Source organism: Rhinatrema bivittatum, chromosome 10 (genome assembly GCF_901001135.1).
Source record: "Rhinatrema bivittatum chromosome 10, aRhiBiv1.1, whole genome shotgun sequence".
NCBI classification, from domain to species: Eukaryota; Metazoa; Chordata; class Amphibia; order Gymnophiona; family Rhinatrematidae; genus Rhinatrema; species Rhinatrema bivittatum.
In genome coordinates this window covers 107,683,834-107,698,978 of record NC_042624.1, presented here as the reverse complement: position 1 = coordinate 107,698,978, position 15,145 = coordinate 107,683,834, and the positions used below count along the sequence as shown (strand labels likewise).

Sequence of the window (15,145 nt, the reverse complement as noted above, 5' to 3'; positions counted from 1 at the left end):
CTAGTGCTGACCTATCTCTGTTGCATGAAAACAAAGCAGAATCTGTGCTCATTTTAACTGAGCAGGGTAGATATACAGGCTTGTGCAACAGACAGATTGTGAGGAACTGCAAAGGACCTTGTAAGTCCGGAGAACTGGACACTGAAATTTAATGTGGACAAGCGTAAAGTGATGCACATAGGCAAAAATAACCCTAATTCTACATTCACAGTGCTAGGTTCCGCTTTAGGAGCAGCCCCTCAGGAAAAGGATCTTGGAGTTCATTGTGGACCATATGTTGAAGTCCTCAGTGTGCAGTGAGGGTCAAAAAAGCAAACAGAATGGAGGGAAAAAATATGGAGATCATTAAAATGCCTCTGTACAGATCTGTACTGTGTGCAATTCTGGCCACTCCTCTCAAAAAAATATACAGCAGGGCAATAAAAACAATTAAGGGGATAGAATAGCTTCCTTGTGAAGAAAAAGCTAAACAGGGATCTTCAGCATGAAGAGATGATTTAAAGGGGATTCGACAGAGGTTTATAAAATTATAACTGGCATGGAGCAGGTAAATAGGGAGCGGTTATTCACCCTTTCAAATAACACTAGGACTGGGGAACATGCCATGAAATTAATAGATAGCAGATTTAAAATAATCAAGCAGGGGAATTTGTTGCCAGAGGATGTGATCAGGGCACTAGCATAGCTGGGTTTAAAAACCGTTTGGACAAGTTCCTGGAAGTCTATATGAACAGTTACCTAGATAACGCCGAAAAACCCACCACTTGTTGCTGGTACTGATCAACAAGAAATTGGATTTACTTTTTGGGACTGGCCATTGTCGGAGACAGGATGCTGGGCTTGATGGGCCTTAGGTCTGACCCAGCACATTAACTCTTTCGTTCTCTTTTGCTCTAAGATCACAACATTCTTCATTCAGGGCCTGGCTCATCAAGATCTTTTCCCATAGACACTGAATGGAAGAAAAGCCTTCATGAAAGAGGCTCTTAATCAGCTAGTTGGCTTTATTTACAGTGCACTTTAAATAAAGGTACTAAATTAAGTCAGATCACAAAGCACGAGTACTGCAATATCAAAAGAACCAAGCCTGGTAAAAAAAAAACCCAAAACCAAAAACAAGGTGAGGGGATAAAAATTGATTGTGTCAATAAAATCTTACTCGGGATAAGCTAAATGTATAAAATCTCCAAGGAGATGAGATTTAAATGGAAAAAAAGAGGCGGCAGACAATATGTTAAAATGGAACTTGGCTCCCAGAAACATATTAAAGTAGAAAAAATAGAATCTGTGCTTGGATTTTGAATAGAGAATACCATGCCCCTTTATGTCAAATTATAATTTACTGTATCTCATTGTCCCAATTCATCTCCTTATTGTGAACACAAAATCCAGTAATTGTAAGAGCCTGCTATGTGGCAATCATTATTACAACTGCTGTCAGAATCAGAAAAGGTCACCAAGGTCACCATTTTGGAAGGCTGGAGGGTTAAGTACGTTTATAGTGCCGCAAGTCAAGACTGTAGCCCTACATAGTCATGACCACCTTCCTGCCACAAAGGAGGAGCGATTGAGGGGAAAAGGAGTTGGGCAAACATAACTTTCTATTCTTATCTCTGAACTGTAACAAATGTTTAAATAATAATAATAAAAAAAAAAAAGCCATAATAAAACAAAAAAATCTCCAAAGCTTCAACCCATTCTCAAAAGTGCTATTTTGATCTTAAAACTGAAATACCACCTCCTTACGCATGAAAAAAGCAATGCTCGGAGGGTTCAATCTTTGTCGGCTGTTCATATTATTTAGCTGAATTATGGACTACTGTAATTCACTACTTATTGGAATTCCTAAATATATAATACGTCCACTACAAATCATTCAGAATACAGCCGCCCATCCATTAACCAATATGTCCAGCCATGGACACATCACACCCATTCTAAAACAATTACATTGGCTACCTATATCATTTAGGATCCAATATAAACTTGGACTAATTGTTCATTCATTAGTCTTCAATTTACACTCTTCCTGGACAAATGCTATTATGAAACTCTATTCTCCCTCCAGGTCTTTACGCTCGGCAAATCAATACCTTCTAGATATTCCATCTCCTAAAGCTATCCGCCTTGACAAAACACGTAAAAGAGCATTTTCTGCAGGCGGCCCAATATTTTGGAACACGCTGCCAAAAGAATTAAAAACCTGTGAAAACTCTAAAACATTCAGAAAGGCGTTAAAAAACACATTTATTTAGAATTGCTTTTAATGATTAATTTTATTTTATTTTATCTTTTGAATGATTTGTCATCATGAAATTATGAATGTTCATTGTAATCCGCCCTGAATGAAAGAAGGCCGGAATAGAAATCACTCTAAAATAAATAAATAAATACTGTTATGTGCCTTCAATTCTACGCCCGTCTTTCCTGCCTAGGAAATTCTCTGAAACGTAAAGCACGTTATTCCTTTGTCTCTTGGCTACTGTGACTCCCACCCATGGCATCTTGCGACAATTTTATCAGCTGCAGAATTACTCGAGCAGTTTCTGTGACCCAGACTGTGCAATGTGGATCTAAAAGTCTTTAGCGAGGGAGCACCTTCTCCCAAATACTACGGGAAATCACAAGACAGACGACAAAATTGCATACCCAATATTCCAAGCAAATTTTTTAATCTTCTAAATTTAAACTTATTTAATCTATTTTAATTCCCTATGGCTGAAACTGATCTCGTAAATCAAGGCAGCACATCACCAAGCCAGAGTGGGGCAACAGAGTAGGACTGCAGCTCTGAAAAGCACCTATTGCTTTACCATCGGAAGAGCAGACCCACCTTTAGCTCATGATAGTTCGAGGAATCATCGTCTCCTTACGAGTACATATCTCACAGGAATTACTAAGTCATAAACTTTAGCTAAGAAATCAGTTCGTTGGCGAATATTTATTACCGAGAAGCAAACAGCAGTGGCGGAGTAATCAACACACACAAATAGAACAAAATCCAACGTAAATAATGTGTGGCTGGACATAAATCACCAGTGAATACATCTCTAGGAGAATTATTTTATTTACAAAGTCACAAAAATGTACACAGATTACTACAAGATGCTTGTGAAATACAGGGTGATTTATGTCCAGCCCCACATTATTTACGGCGACTATTTATTACCGACAGAGCAAACTTTTCTTCCATCAAGTTAGTACAGAGTCCCAGTAGCTGATTGGTCCTAATGAAGACTGAAGTTTCTGTAGACATCAGGAGAGGCGGCCTGGGATGACTCCAAAGCTCATTTATCATTTATTTTAGTTATATTCTGTTTTTCTGCCCTTCAAAGCTGATTACATCCTGAAACATCTTTCATTTTTTATGCTGGTCCTTTAAAAGGTGTTACATCCTACAAAGACTGCATCCATCAATATAAAAAAAAAAATGTATTATTACAAAAATAAGAATCGTTTGGCTTACCCCAAGTTCAATATCTTCGGAACCGAGTTTAGACTGAATAGCTGCAAATCCACCCAGCTCGCCAAACTAAACCACAAAAGGAAAAGAAAACATCGAGTCAGGCAGTGAGAGAGCACTGGATCTGAACCAGTCCAAGGATCTTCCTGGGAAGCATTCCATAGCGCAACACCGACGATGCAAGTTAAGGTTTTCAAATGCGCATTATTTTCTAATGCAACTAACCGGGGGCCGCCCCATAACCACAGCAGTGACTGCGGAGACCCTTGCACTGCTGGCTTCTGCAAGCGGGGAGGTCATCTCATCACCCTCAAGGAGATGGGGGGGATGCATGCCAGGCATTTTTCTTGAATGCGATTTTCCCCTCTGCTGTGCAGCAGCGTTGCTGCTTCAGGAGGTACTTTCATATATCCCAATACAGAAAAGTTGGGCCAAAACTGTAGCAGGTGATCACTTGCACAAAGTGGTTGAGAAAAAGCAAGCACTAGGGATTTGTCAAGGCAGCGCCTCATAAGGAGGATGACAAAATCCTTTAGTGCCTCGTAAGCGCATCACGGCAGGCAGCAGGTAGTGGGAATGCTTGATGATATCACAATATGTGGTGCAACAAACTAAAACCCCAACTATAATCCATCCTCAAGCTATTCCACTAAAAACAAGGTGGCCCGTCAATAGTGACGCTGGTCCCGGCGCTTCCAGCGCAATTGGCATATCAGCGCAGAAAGCACCGAGGATCGTGACAGCCAAGTACAGCGATCCCGGCTGAAGAAAGTTTTGGAAAAGCACCGGGAGTTTTGGAGGTGGTCGTTGTTTCAAAATTATGCCGGACTGGAGGGCAGAGAGGGGAGTGGGAGGGCAGCCCCAGAGTCCAACAACCGTTATCTTTAAAATGCAAAGAAAGGAATTGGGGGGCCTGGGAAAGGCTTGGCCTAACAGGGCTCATGTTGGACACAGCAGACAGGGGTAGGCGATTCGGACTGCTAGGCCCACAAGGGACTTTTTTTTCTTTTGAATATAGCCAGTTAATCTAAAGTTTTCCAGTCACAGATTATCGGAGCTAGCGAATAAAGGTAACCTGGCTAATTCATCCCTGCCCTGGAATGCCCCTGAAACGTGTAGTACTCATCTGGCTACGAGATGGCTGGAAAGTAACGTGGAGATTTCAAATCTGGCACTCAGCCAGATAACTTGGAGTTACACAGCTCAATGGCTTTGAATATTAGCCTCAATGTGTTTTTAATTTAAAAAAAAAAAAAAAACCCCCCAAAAAAACTAAACCCGTTCAGGTTTCCATAAAATACTGTGTATTGAGGTTGTATACAAGCTTTTTCGAAGTACCATAGAAACTCTTACAACTTGAACTTAATAGCCAAGGGTCCTCGGCTTAAATTTCCAAAAGACTACACATTAAAATGACTTCTTGAGAGAACGATCAGACTGCCACATGATGATCCATAATATACTTACCCTGTTCACTAGGTCCACAAGCCAACCATGAGGCTCCTGTCAAACAGAAGGCATTTTTTTACACTTAGGTAACTGAGTTGTTTTTTTTTTTTGTTTTTTTACAAGATGTTAGTCAAAATGTCAATTTTAAACAAATAAATTGTGCCCAACTAGATTGAAAGAAAATTATGTAAAAGCTACACATCACGGGCCTAAGCAAGCTGCTTGCTTCCTAGCTGTGGAATTCATTAGTTAGAATCTAAAACAAACCAGGAACGTCCGAGCACATCCGGCTTCCTACAGATTACAGCCGGCCCTTTTTTTCCCAATGAGAGACACTGAAGTCTCTTTTCTGTACCCTTTTTGGGCACAGCCCAACCACACTAATTAACGGCGGATGTCAACTGGCTGATTGTGTGTGAACAGAGTGACTTGGTAGGGAGAACACTGGCACAGGAAACAGCACTGTTCATTCAAATCATTCACAACGTTTCTGAGGCTTACAGATTAAGGGGACAGTGAAAAACAAGTTCTCTCTGGACTCCAGCCAGAACAGCAGTGTTCAGTGGATTCAAAGCAATGCGGTTCCATACACTATAATGATCGGCTGAATCAGACTCTCATCTAACATACAGGACGGGGGATTCATTATTGCAGGTCCAATATATTTTTCCAACAAACCCCCGTGTAGCAAGAAAAACGGCAGCAAAAGGACTTGGCAGGAAAGCAGACTTTAATAATGAATGGGAATTGCTAAACCCTCCCCCCCTAACTATTCATATTAACAGTCTCAAGACTGCCGAGGGCTTGCAGGCTGACCAGAGAAATGTGCCCCGACAGCAGCAGCATAGATCTGCATTAGAAATCTTCTTGTACCTTTCACATCTGGACATTTCTCATTCCGATGACCTGAACGGTTAGTGGCATCTGGGCAAAACGTGCTTCTCTCTCTCTACCTGCAAGCCCACTCCCTCTACACAGGGAGACTATGAAAATAAAGCCCTGGCACCCTCAACATGTCCTCCCCCTTCCTAGTTAATCTGCAGCATTTTCTGCTCGGCTTCATTTTCCGTTTCGTCAGTTGGTCTGCATCCTTTTCAGTTCTCTGCATCTCACTTTTTCTTTAGCCTTAAAGTATTTCCCATTTTTCTATTACATACAATCCATCCCCTGCCCCGGGCTGCTTGCATTTTTTGTTCTCATTTCCCTCTTGAATTTCTCCCTTCTCCGTTTCCCTTTCCTCTTCATCTGTTCAAGCTGTCGCTTACTCACATGGTGCTCAACCACAGGATGTTGTTGCACGTCACATCAATACACTCTACCCAAGCGTTAGCAGGGAAGATACAAAGCAGGTCCCACTCCACCGAGGACCTTTTGTACAACGTTGGTTTAATCTCCTAGAAACTCGAGGGGCTCAGCCGTATTCCTTTTAATATCACGCCACGCATCTGCTGCGGCAAGCCAAAATATTTAAGCCTCTCATAGCTAAACCAGAAACATTTTTAAGTTCCTCTTATGTTTAATACTTAGCAGATGCAAGCCGGCTTTGCAGGAGGCGTCTGTCAGAAGACTTAGATATTTTCTGTCGCACACGTTTACCACTAGATTCGTGCCCCACCTTTTGGAGACTGGATGTTGACGACATAGCATACATATTTCCTTCTCCGAACACCTCGGCCCAGTTTCTCTGACAGACTTTCATGCGATTCTTGAAGTGGTATTCATTGTCAGGGTTGAAAGCCTGCAACAGGGAGATGTATTCTTTACAGGAACATCGGTATATAAAAATTAAAAATAAATAAATAAAATAAACAGAGTGCTATGACAATGGGGAAATTACTTACCTGATAATTTTGTTTTCCTTAGTGTAAACATATGGACTCAGGACCAATGGGTTTATGCTCCTATGCCAGCAGATGGAGATGGAGTTAGGTTTCAAAGCTGATGTCACCCTGATGTCACCCCTGCAGTGGCCTTAGCCCTTCAGTATTCTCTTCAAAAGCCACTGTGGACATACTTTCGAAAAAACTTGATTAAAAACGGATAAACATAACTGTACTCAAACACTGAACCCCAGTAAGATTATAGATGTCCTGATCTAAGGACTGGATGACGGCTTACCCGTAATCTCTTGGAATTGATATCCACTCCACGGGCAAATCCTTGGCACCGTTCTTGGGTAAGTAATTTCTCCATTTCCTAGCATGTAGCCAGATGGACTCAGGATCAATGGGATGTACAAAAGCTACTCCCGATCGGGGCAGGAGCTTTGCAAAGTCTGCATCTTCCCGGGCCTGAACATACAGGCGATACAACCTGGAGATAGTGTGCAAGGACCACCACATTGCCACTTGGTAGATGTCGACGGGAGACAGCAGTCTAGCTTCTGCCCATGAGACTGCCTGAGCCCTAGTGGAATGAGCTTTAACCTAAAGGAGTAATGGCTTTCCTGCCTCCACACTGGCTCCTATGACCACCTCCTTAATCCAGCGAGCCATGGCAGCCCATGAAGCTGGTTTGCCCTGCTTCCTTCCACTGTGAAGGACAAACAGCCAGTCCGTCTTTCGGACTGGTTCTGAAACTTCCAGATACCGCACCAAAAGCCTTCTGACAGTCAAATGGAGGCAGCGGTATTCTTCCGCATTCTTGTGCTTATCTAGGGATGGCAACAAAATGGACTGATTCAAATGAAACTCCGAGACTACCTTGGGCAAGAAGCTGTAATGCTCCTGAAGTCATCCGGAGGAACGGTTCCTGACACGCAATGTGCCGAGCATATAGCCAGCATTTTCAGGGTTAATAAATGCAAGGAAAGAATGTGCAGTGGCCAAAAGGAGGGCCCTGCCAAAAATTCTAGTACTAGATTAAGATTCCACAAGGGAACCGGCCACTGTAGGGGCGGCTGAAGGTGCTTCACCCCTTTCAGAAAATGGGTCATGTCTGGATCTGCCGACAGGTGGGTTCCGTTCACCTTGCCCGGAAACAGGAGAGCGCCTCTATCTGAACCTTCAAGGAGTTAAGGATCAAACCTTTATTCAAGCCGTCCTGCAAAAATTCCAGAATTAGTGGGATTTTGACCACCCGAGAGGAAACACTGCGTTCCTCGCACCTGGCCTCAAACACTCTCCAGACCTGCACATACGCTAGTGATGTAGAGAATTTCTGCGCGCAGATTAAGGTGGCAATTACTGCCTCCAAATATCCTCGCTTCATCAGGCAAGCCCACTCAAGGGCCAGAATGTAAGACAGAAATGGGTCAGATACTTGTGAAGGACTGGTCCCTGTTGTACGGTGGAAGGCACAGGGGGTCTCTGCATGTCTTCATACCATGGACACCTGGGCCAATCTGGAGCTACTAGTAAGACTAATCACATGACACGCTCAATTCTTCAAATAACCCTGCCTAGGAGGGGCCATGGAGGGAAGGTGTATAGCAGCTCCTCTTCTGGCCAGGTCTGAACAAAAGCGTTGATCCCCAGGGTCAACTGATCTCTTCTGCAACTGAATAATAAGAGAACCTTCGCATTATGAGATGTGGCCAGCAGGTCAATGGACGGGAGACCCCAGTGATCTACTACCAACTGAAAGGGTACAACCCACTCTCCTGGATCCAGACTCTTCCTGTTTAGAAAGTCTGCTCTGACTTTGTCCATTTCACTGCTAAAGTGACGTCCCGTTGGAACCCGCTGTCTCTATTCGATTCACCTCCACTTGCTCACTGTCGGGAACTGCAGCCCCAGAGGCGTTGGACCAAGGAAGAAGGCCACTGGTACAAACTGCCTGGAAGCCCGGGCAGTCAGATTAGAGTGCTTACAATTCAGCCACATACACCAGGCTCAAGCAGTCTGCGTAATGTCAGACAACACAACAACAGAAGCCTACATCAACCGCCAGGGTGGAACCAAAAGCCACAAGTATCACAGGAGATAGATCTCCTTATGGAATGGGCAGAAATACATCTACAGATGATCTCAGCCTCCGACATCACAGAAAAAGACAACAGCAGTGGTGGCGGCTAGAAGACAACTATGGTTGTGGAATTGGTCAGCAGATGCAAGGCAAATCTCGCAAAGATGCCCTTTAAAGGATCACTCCTCTTCGGAAGGAATGGGAAAAGCTGGCCAGTCAATGGGGCAAATCTCCAGTACCCACGCTTGGCTTCCTGCCCCTGCTGCCTTTCAGCTGCTTCAGCAGCAAAGTCCACGCCAAGAACCAGCTACCAGACCAAGGCACAACTCCGCGGGATCTCAGAAATCACCTCAGGGATTCTCAACTGGGGGAAGAACCTTTAGGTATCACCGCAGGAGAGCGGGGCTCAATCTTTTCTCTAATTTAAAAGTAGAATTTCTTCTTCCAAAAGGTACAGCGATTCCCATAGGGAAAGCATGTCCACATCTGCTGGAGACGGAGAAATACTGAAGGGCTGAGGGTCACTGCAGGGGTGTATCTAGAGTGACATCAGCTTTGAAACTTGACTCCATCTCCATCTGCTGGCAGGGGAGCATAAACCCATGCTAGGAAATTATGCTTAAAACAGGGTGGAAAATTTGGATCTGACAGACAGATGAAGGGTCTTGTGTTTGTGTTCAACTTGTTCTTTCCTTGAAGCTACATCGATAAAATATTCTGCAATCTCAAAACTACCCACTGCATTATTAAGGTCCTAACTCTATACACAAGAGACTATAGGGCAGAAAAAATCTCAAGCGTCCATATGTTTTCAGACTTAGAATTTCTTTTATTCCTAATTTTCAGATGTATGATCAGATATTTCCAAACTTTGTGAAAGAGTCCTGCAGTCTCTTGTTTATAGACATTTTGTGGTGAGGGCAGTCACCTTCCTTTGATTCTGCCTAGCTACTTTCCAACACACTTAATGGCAAATGGCTCTAGGACCACATCCATCCACGTGTTAGGCTCAGAAGTATTCAAAACAGGGCAAAAGAGCCAACAGTCTACCAAGCTCCAAAGAGGAGTGTGAATAACTAAGACAATGTTTCTTCCTCCTCTTCCATATTAAAATAAAGGAGACTTCTGAATTAGCAAAACAAGCATTGCTGTAATATTTGTATCTATATATTTCCTGTCTGGACCCAAATTTGCAATGCTACCATTTGGGACTAAAGCTCGTGGACTGTTGATCATCAGGGATCTGAGCTGGCATTACCCAAGAGTAGTTAAAAACAAACAAACCAAAAAAAAAAAAAAAACCAATCCCCCAATCCCACACTCTTTGGAGATCTCAATACAAGATATCAGGGCTATAACAAAGTCAGGCAAACAAAGAAACTTTAGATTATCTTAAGAAATATTCTTTGCATTTGCTGGTGAGATGGATCCCTGCAACAAAGGTTTCAAGGGTTAATTCTGGAACCCTGGAAAAGACATTGATGACTTTTTATGGTCACCCCCTCCTATAAATGGTATTCTTTTAATATAACCCCCAGCCCTCACCCCCATACTTTCCATTGATTGCTTTATTCACAACATAAAAGGAAAGAAAGGGAAGTAAATATTTTTAAGAAAATATGAATTACTTCTGCTTTAGCTGAAAGGATGCTATTCTACCCTGGTCGAGACCCTGACATTCCCTGTGACCTTGGGCAAGTTACTACCTTCCCATTACCTCAAGACCCCACTTAGACTGAGACTGGAACTCACTGTGCCTGCACACAACTCGCTGTAAAGCAACTCTAATTTAGGGCACGATATAAAAATGGAGAAAGAACAGACTAGTAAGTCAGCAGCAGCACTGGAGGCGAGGGTCCCATTCCTTGGGCTGATCCACAGACCTCAGGGAGGGAGGGAGGGACGGGGAGAAGAAGGCGGGCAGATGAATAAGTTGTTGGATGCCTAAAATGCTGTTAAGGAGGCAACAGCTCTAACAAACAGCTAGTGCAAGCAATACAGCCAGCCAGTTGCACAAGAAAGCTCATTGTCCCCTCAACTAGCTTATCTCATGTTCTCTTCAACGGTCATCATGATACCAAGTCATTTAACGCATTTCCATCCTGTCCCCCAAAATAAAATAAAATAAAATCACAGGACATACGGGTGTGGATATGTGAAAGCATATGATGTAGATATCAGAACAAGGAAAACTGTCATTATGACACTATTTTCTGTCAGGGACACTTATGCAGAAGCTGGAATGCCCTGCAGCCGCAACAGGAATATTTCCCTAATCTTTCATCACTCTGTCACTGTGTGTCAGCAGCAAGCTCTGCTGATTTAGCCACTAATTGGAGAGCCTTGCATCACACGCCACAGCGTTTCAGTACCATCGTAAGCACGCCCAGCAGGCCAGTGGGAATGGGGTCTTGTTTTAGTCTCTCTGCCACCAGATCTATTAACAGCATCAGCATGTTGTAGATTCCCTCGTGGATTTCGGTTCCCCATTTGTGCACGGCACTCGATGTCAGCAACTGCAAGAGACGAGGAGAGAAAACGCTGCAGTAAACACAAACGTGAGAACCGCCTGTCTCTCAAGCATGCCCGCTCCCCCTAGATCGGAGAGAGTGGACATGATGGTCTCAAAAAAAAAAAAAAATGTCGGGTGCCTTTAGAATTAAATTGTTACACTTTAAATCAAATGCTTTCCACCAACAGAGGGACTTGACTTAAAAGGGAGGGAGGGGGGAGGCCTACTCTCCTGATTCCTTCTTACAAGTCTCATTACTCCTGATGGACTGTCAACCGGGCAGGCGTGCATGAGAACTAAATGGCAGATCTGTCAATTATCAAACAAAGCAATAACTATTGACTGAAATAAACCTGGCATTTCACAAAGGAAACAAAAAAAAAAAAAAAAAGAAAGGTGAAGCAGAGAGGGTGCTGTGCTCTCAGACGTCACTTGGACATAAAACGCCTGTTCCAGCAGCGTGCCACTTCCTCGTGCAGGCTGAAAAGATCAGAGCAGTCTCACACCAGAGTCCTGAACGAGTATTGTCCCATGGTGGTTTCTCGCTCTCTCTCTCACCTTTTTAAACGCTTCAGGCATACATCTGTCCATAAATCTTTTACAGTTCTCATCAGAATCGGACAGACCTGCATAGACGACAGGGGGGGGGTGGAGGAATACAACAATGCGTTATAATATTGTCAGCTGTTTTGTTGCAGCCCTTTAGAATCGCTCTCATCTTGAAAATGCCCACTGTCACAGCAAGACCAGCAAGCAGAGGTCACGGCCTGTTGGCTCTGCAAACAAGCGGCTTGGCACAGCAGCGCGTGCCTGCACATCCTTTTTGGACTAGAGGGCGTGCGGCTACAAAGGGCTGAAGAGGCAATCTGAAGTGCTGGTTTCCTCTCAAAATACTACCTTCTTTTCTAATGCTCTTCCCGTCTAATTAAAGCCCTCGCTGGCCCTGAGGATGGTTGGTTGGACACCAGCCACATCGGTACTGGTAGATAATTCACTGTGGTGATAAAATTAAATTAGCAACTGTGGGTCTGGCAGGCTGCAAGCACGGTAATAACCTGAAGTCCCCAGTGGACATGCAGGCGCTGCCATAGCCAGGTCTGTCTGTCTGTCTGTCAGGCTGTGCAGGGCAACTAGGAAGCTGGATACTCAAGCAGTGACCATACTGGTAGCTATTTGATCATTACAAAACTATGCGGATACTCGTGGACGAGAGGCAGCGGGAGGCATCTGCTGGGTGTGAACTAAGTGAGGGCTCCTTCTATGCTTATCTGCCTATGATGGTAGGGGGTACAGCTGAGGAAGGCGACGTACTGACCTGGATAAGAGGAAATATCTTACAAATGGTCATGCTCTGTGGCTAGCAGTTGGGACAGGAATAACTGGACAACGCTGGTCGATCTTCTTCTGCTGTCATCTGCTATGCTACTATGCTGCTACGATCCCTCAGCGCTGCTCTCCATGGCCAAGAGGAGCCACCACAGCAGGGGCCGTCAACCTTCCCCTCCATCTCCACTATCGAGTTTGTCACCTCTGCAGTGCGTCTGACCCCAGTCCTAACAGTCTGAGCTATACGGCCTCCTCTCTTCTTGCGTTTAAACATTTTGAGCTCTAATTCAACGCTGTATAGCAACACGAGCGAGAATGGAGAGAGTGGGGGCAGACGCGCACAGGAACCCACCACAATGGACCATCTCCCCCTCTATATTCCAGAGGAGAACGTGCAGCCGTGCCCGCCGCCTCTTCATAGCTACGGCACAAGCCCCGAAGGGTGGTGAATAACGAGCAACGTTCAGGGCCTGGACAGCTGGGGCCCCGTTTCGTTTGGGGCACCCACGCATGGCGCGGAGTTACTTCCTCACTTCCCCCTTCCAGAGCCTCTGCCTATCCCCCCCAAGCCGACAGAGACAGAAAGAACCTGCACTGAGCGCTGGGAGCAAGAGCTGGCAGTCGCAGGCGGCAGTCGGGGTAACCGAACCGGCTGCCTGAGCCTCACCGGCTTCTCCTCTCCCCTGCACGTGTATACAGAGGGAGACGGCGCAATATGACAGGTTCACACGCTTCTCTGCCCTCTCTCTCTCCCTTTGCTTTAAAATCTGGAAGAGACTGGTGGGATTTTCAGCGCTGCCCTAAGCTCTTCTTTTGGCCCCGTCAGCCCTGGCTCCATGTCCGCACTTGTCTGTTCAGTGGAGGTGGTGCGTCGCACAAACATTTTTGTTAAGGTAAAGTGTGCCTTGGGCTTGAAAAGGTTGGGAAACATTGGTTTAAATGATATGCCACTTGTGATTTTATAAACCTCCATCATATCCCCCCCTTCTTAGTCAACTCTTTGCCAAGCTGAAGGCCCTAAACTGCTTAGGTCTTTCTTCATGAGGGAACTGCTCCATTCCTTTTATCATTTCTGTGGACCTTTTCTGTATCTTTTCTAGTTCTGCTGTATTTTTTTTTTTTTTTTTTAAGATGGGGTAATCAGAACTGTACATTCAGATCAACAGGAAGGGATTCTGATCGTTTTCCATTCCTTTCCAAATAATTCCTGCCATTCTATTTGCTTTTTTGTCGACTGCCACCGCACACTGAGCTAAGGCATTTCAACGTGACTCCAAGACTCTTTTCCTGGTGCTGCCTCTTAACACAGAACCCAGCATCAGGTACCTGTAAGTGGGATTATTTCTCCTTGTGTGCATCACTTTGCACTTGTCCACATTACATTCCATCTGCCAGTCCTCCAGTTTTGCAAGGTCCTTCTGCAGTTCCTCACTATCCACTCCTCTTGTAACAGATCCCTGGGGCACTCTATTTACCTTTCTCTACTGGAAAAGCTATTTAGTCCTACGCCTGACTCTGCCTGACACCCCAAGATTTTTTTTTATTTCCTGAGTTCTCTCATGAGGGATTTTGTCAAATGCCTTCTGAAAATCCAGGCACACTATGTCAACTGGCCCACCTTTAACTACAATTGATATATTTTTTCTGGTCAGGATTACTGGTCAAGTTTTATGGTTGCATTTGATTCTGAATGTATTTATTGTTATCACGTAACTACGTGCGCCGCCTTGGATTCAGAAAGATGGCATACAAACGTGAATAAATTGAAATGAAAAAGGTTGAGATAATCTTTGACTGGAAGGACTATCCACCGCTTATGCCTCCATCCCTTCCGCTGTTACTTAAAATATGACTGGGGGTGTGCTCCAGCTATGATGTGTCAAACCCTGCTCTGGGTATTCTGAGCAACAAGTTTGCTTAACAGAGTAACAGAGTTAATGATAAATCCCAAAATGGTTCATCCGCTCTGCCCAAAGAGTTGTTTGGGGTAGAAACTGCTGCTCTGTGCAGATTACAGCCATGGCAGAAAGGTTGAGGTTCATATTCAGACACAGTCTAGACAGCAAAGTTAGCCAGAAAATCTCGTTCGGCTGACTTTGGAGGCGTATTCAAGAGTGCAGCTGCATTATTGAATAGAGGGAACTCTCTTAAAGTTAGCCGGCTAGTTTAAGACAGGTCTTTGGCCCAACCAGACTTAGGTGGCGGAGTTAGCCGGCTAACTCAACTCCTCCCAGTTACGCCCCTGGAAGGCTTCCAACTTAGCCAACAAGAATTTAACAGGGTAAGTGCCCAAATATTTATTTAGCTGGCTCACTTCTGAGCGAGCAGGCTAAATGCTTTTGAATATGAATCTTGTTACATCTAAAGTTAAGAAAGTTAACATCATTTCTTCATTTCCTCCTTTAGCCACCAGGGATCTTCTGTCTTTGACCCACGCTCTTTTGAATTTCATTACCACCTCTGCTGGGAGGGCAACTCCATACATCCAC

At 44.4% G+C, this 15,145-nt stretch overlaps 1 protein-coding gene across 2 annotated transcripts in view; it reads right to left on the bottom strand.

Annotated features, from left to right (window-relative positions):
- Positions 1–15,145, bottom strand: part of USP24 (ubiquitin specific peptidase 24) — a 268,241-nt gene that overhangs the window by 208,091 nt on the left and 45,005 nt on the right. For both annotated transcript variants that reach the window (XM_029618249.1, XM_029618250.1), the window contains exons 3-7: positions 11,889–11,956; positions 11,191–11,334; positions 6,528–6,650; positions 4,931–4,966; positions 3,467–3,532 (exon numbers count right to left, since the gene is read on the bottom strand). In XM_029618249.1, coding sequence (XP_029474109.1) covers positions 3,467–3,532; positions 4,931–4,966; positions 6,528–6,650; positions 11,191–11,334; positions 11,889–11,956 — 437 coding nt within the window. The remainder of the gene's footprint in view (positions 1–3,466; positions 3,533–4,930; positions 4,967–6,527; positions 6,651–11,190; positions 11,335–11,888; positions 11,957–15,145) is intronic.